Source organism: Panicum virgatum, chromosome 7N (genome assembly GCF_016808335.1).
Source record: "Panicum virgatum strain AP13 chromosome 7N, P.virgatum_v5, whole genome shotgun sequence".
NCBI classification, from domain to species: Eukaryota; Viridiplantae; Streptophyta; class Magnoliopsida; order Poales; family Poaceae; genus Panicum; species Panicum virgatum.
This window is the reverse complement of record NC_053151.1, coordinates 28838048-28841058: the sequence shown is the minus strand read 5'-3', so window position 1 is coordinate 28841058 and position 3011 is coordinate 28838048. Positions and strand designations below refer to the sequence as shown.

The window sequence follows — 3011 nt, the reverse complement described above, 5'->3', positions numbered from 1 at the left end:
GAAAACTGTGAGTTTGGGAGAGTGGTGATCCGGATAGAACATTGGAACACGTTGGTTCCGAGCAGTGTGACTCTGACACATGGGTCTGATGAGGGCAATCTGCGATGGTGATCTGAAAATGTGATCTGCTGCAATCTCTTTTTGGACAGGCCTTGCCGCTGCCGCTCCGCTTTCCCGGCCGCATCTTTCTCGAAGCACGTGCGTGAGCGAAAACGAAGCTCCTCCCACCTCCTGCGCGTTCACATGGCCACTGTAGCCTCTATTATCCACGGCAATTTTCATTTTCTCCTCTCCTCGCATCTTTTATGCCGGCAGCGAAGCAATTCTCCTTTTCGTGAATTGCGGCATCGGAAATCTCTTTCTGCGAATTGGCACACCACGAATTCCTCATTTCTTTTTTCAGACTGACCCACCAGAACTTTACTTTCAAGAATTAACAGATCCTCTTATTTCTCGAATCGACATGTCATCTGTATCATTAATAGATTTTCAAATTAGATATATACCGTCGTTATCTCACTGACATGTGGTGTTCACATGAGTCAATAATAGGTGGATCATGATGGTATATATCTAATTTTGAGATCTTTTAATGGTACAAATTCAATTTTTCATTTCTTTTTGATAAAATTGGCATATCACCAAATTGGGAAGTAGTTCCTCTCCCTCTCTGAATTTTTATATTCAGGGAAACATGGAAAAAGAACTCCGGACGCTTAAGGGTTTCAGAATTTTTATATGCATCGGAAAAGAAGACAACAAGAAATGATAAATCAGCCAGTTGGATAGGTGGGAAAATAAGATAGGGATAGGCGGGAAAATAACACGTTCGATGCTCAGGCCGAACAATTTTGTCTAGATCTTTTAATAATTGTACGAGTAGACTGGGATTTGCAGCAACAAGTATCAGTAAATGGAGAGAGCACCAACTACACTTGCTCGAGTTCGGCTACAACGCACCAAGTCACTAGTCAGCATGACAGAATGATGAGCACATCACCAAGCTAAGAAAAGAATTAACCAATCCTCCATTAAACAAACAGTCATCTCCTTTGGCCTACACAAGGTGTGTAGCAAGCCTAGTAAATCCAAGAGGAAGAAGAAATAAACAAAAGTTCCTAGTGCTGTGCCGGCCGGCTGCTTCTACACACCAGCTGCTGCTACTCTGAACTATCTTTTGCCATTCTTTCGGAATTCTGTTCCCACCCCTTTTCTCCACTGCAATACTGCACTAATCAAATTGGCATCGGTGCCGGGCCCACCAACTTGCCCTACCCGCCAGAAAGAAGATTTTTTTTCCCTTGGTGTTACAGGGAAAAGGAGTAGAAAAATGTAGCTAAAGTTTCGGCCGCTGCTGCTGCTGCTGCTGCACTGCATCCGTCTTGGACGGACGCGGCGGCGGCGGCAGCGACGGCGACGGCGAGCTAGAGATCCGGCAAGCTGCCGAAGAACTCGGCGACGGCGGTGGGCGACGGCACGGTGGGCGTGGCGAGGAGGTTGCGGGGGCTGGGAACGAAGGGGTCGGAGTAGTAGGACGGCGGCTGGGGCCGGGATCCGCCGTTGCTGGCGGCGGCGACGGCCGCGAAGGAGGACGAGGAGGCGCCGGGGCCGGCGGAGGAGGCGGCCCGGAGGATCGGGCTGAGCTCGTTGAGCCAGCTGATGCCGCTGGGGTCGAAGGGCAGCGGCGAGAAGAGCCCCGACGCGGCGGCGGGCGGGAGCGCGGACGGCAGCGGGGAGAGGATGCTGGGGTGGCGCACGGGGCCGAGCACGGCCGCGAGGGTGCCGTCGTCTCCGCCCCCGCCGCCCGAGAGGACGCCCACGTCGTAGTCGGGGGCCGGGCGCACGGAGCGCTCGATGGTGGCGAGGCGCGCGGCCGGGGACATGGCGGCGGACGGCGAGAGCAGCAGCTCGGGGGGCAGGAACGCCGTCGCCGCCTGGTCCAGCAGCAGCACGTCGTCGTCGCCGTCTTCGCCGCCGCCGTCGTCCGCCTGGCGGTGGCGCTCCTGCCGCCGCGGCGGCGCGCCGGATCCAGGGCCCGTGAGGGACTGCACGATGGCCATGAACTCGCTGGGCTTGGCGTGGATGACCTTGGGCGACGCGTCGTAGATGATGACGGGCGCCCGCGGAGGCGGGGCCTGCTGCTGCTGCTGCTGCTGGTGGTCGTCCCGCCTCGGCGGCGCCCCCTGCGCCGGCGCGGCGGGAGCCAGGGCCCCCGACGCCGAGGAGGGCTTCCGGATGGCGTGCGACTCCATCCTAACGTTGAGCCTGGGCGGGCGCGGGCCCTGCAGCTGCCGCCGCGGCGTGGCCGGCCCCCTGCCCGACGACGACGGCGGGTCCATCCGCGGGAGCTCCCCCGTCCCGGCGGCGGCGTGGGGCGGCTGCGGCAGGCCGTGGAGGAACGGGGATGGGGAGTCGGGCCGGGAGCGGGGGTGGTTCAACATGAGGCGAGAGCCGCCGCCGGCCGGGGTCGAGGCGCAGCGGGTGGAGGGACGGAGCTCCTCGCGTGGGTGGGCGTGCGAGCTCCGCGAGGCAGATGGGTGAGGGAGAGGGCGAAGTCAATGCGACGACGTGTGGGCTTTACGGCAGGACGGGGCGGGGGATTTTCCTTTTTACTCCCCTCTCCCTTCTCTCTCAGGCCCTGTTTGGATTCGCGTTTTTTTTGCTTTGGCGACTGCGTTTAAGCGGGATAAGCAGAATAATCCTGCCGAACGCTCCGCGGTGAATGCGCGACTCATAGTCGTCCGCGTTGTGCAGTAGGCAAAAATGAACTAGAGCCCCGCAATTTGGAAAAGCGGCCGTGGAGCTGCGTTCACGTAAACGCGACGCGCGTTCCTGGACGGAATGCTGAATCCATGGCTAACCGTAAGTTTCAAAACTTACGGTCGACACCCACCCTCTCTGGATCCCGCAGCCCCCTGCTCCTTTTTCTCTACCTTTACCTTTCTTCTTCTGTTCTGCCGTCCCCGCTCAGATCCAGTCTTGGCTCCTTCCCCCTCCTCTTTTTTCCTCTT

The 3011-nt window shown here is 58.2% G+C and overlaps 1 protein-coding gene across 1 annotated transcript; it reads right to left on the bottom strand.

The window, feature by feature from the left end:
* Window positions 1–988: 988 nt before the first annotated feature.
* LOC120683835 (progesterone receptor-like) lies at window positions 989–2650 on the bottom strand. The gene has a single exon (XM_039965932.1). It carries the CDS (start codon window positions 2439–2441, stop codon window positions 1425–1427), a length of 1017 nt encoding a protein of 338 aa, XP_039821866.1. The 5' UTR covers window positions 2442–2650; the 3' UTR covers window positions 989–1424.
* Between the last annotated feature and the right edge of the window lie 361 nt (window positions 2651–3011).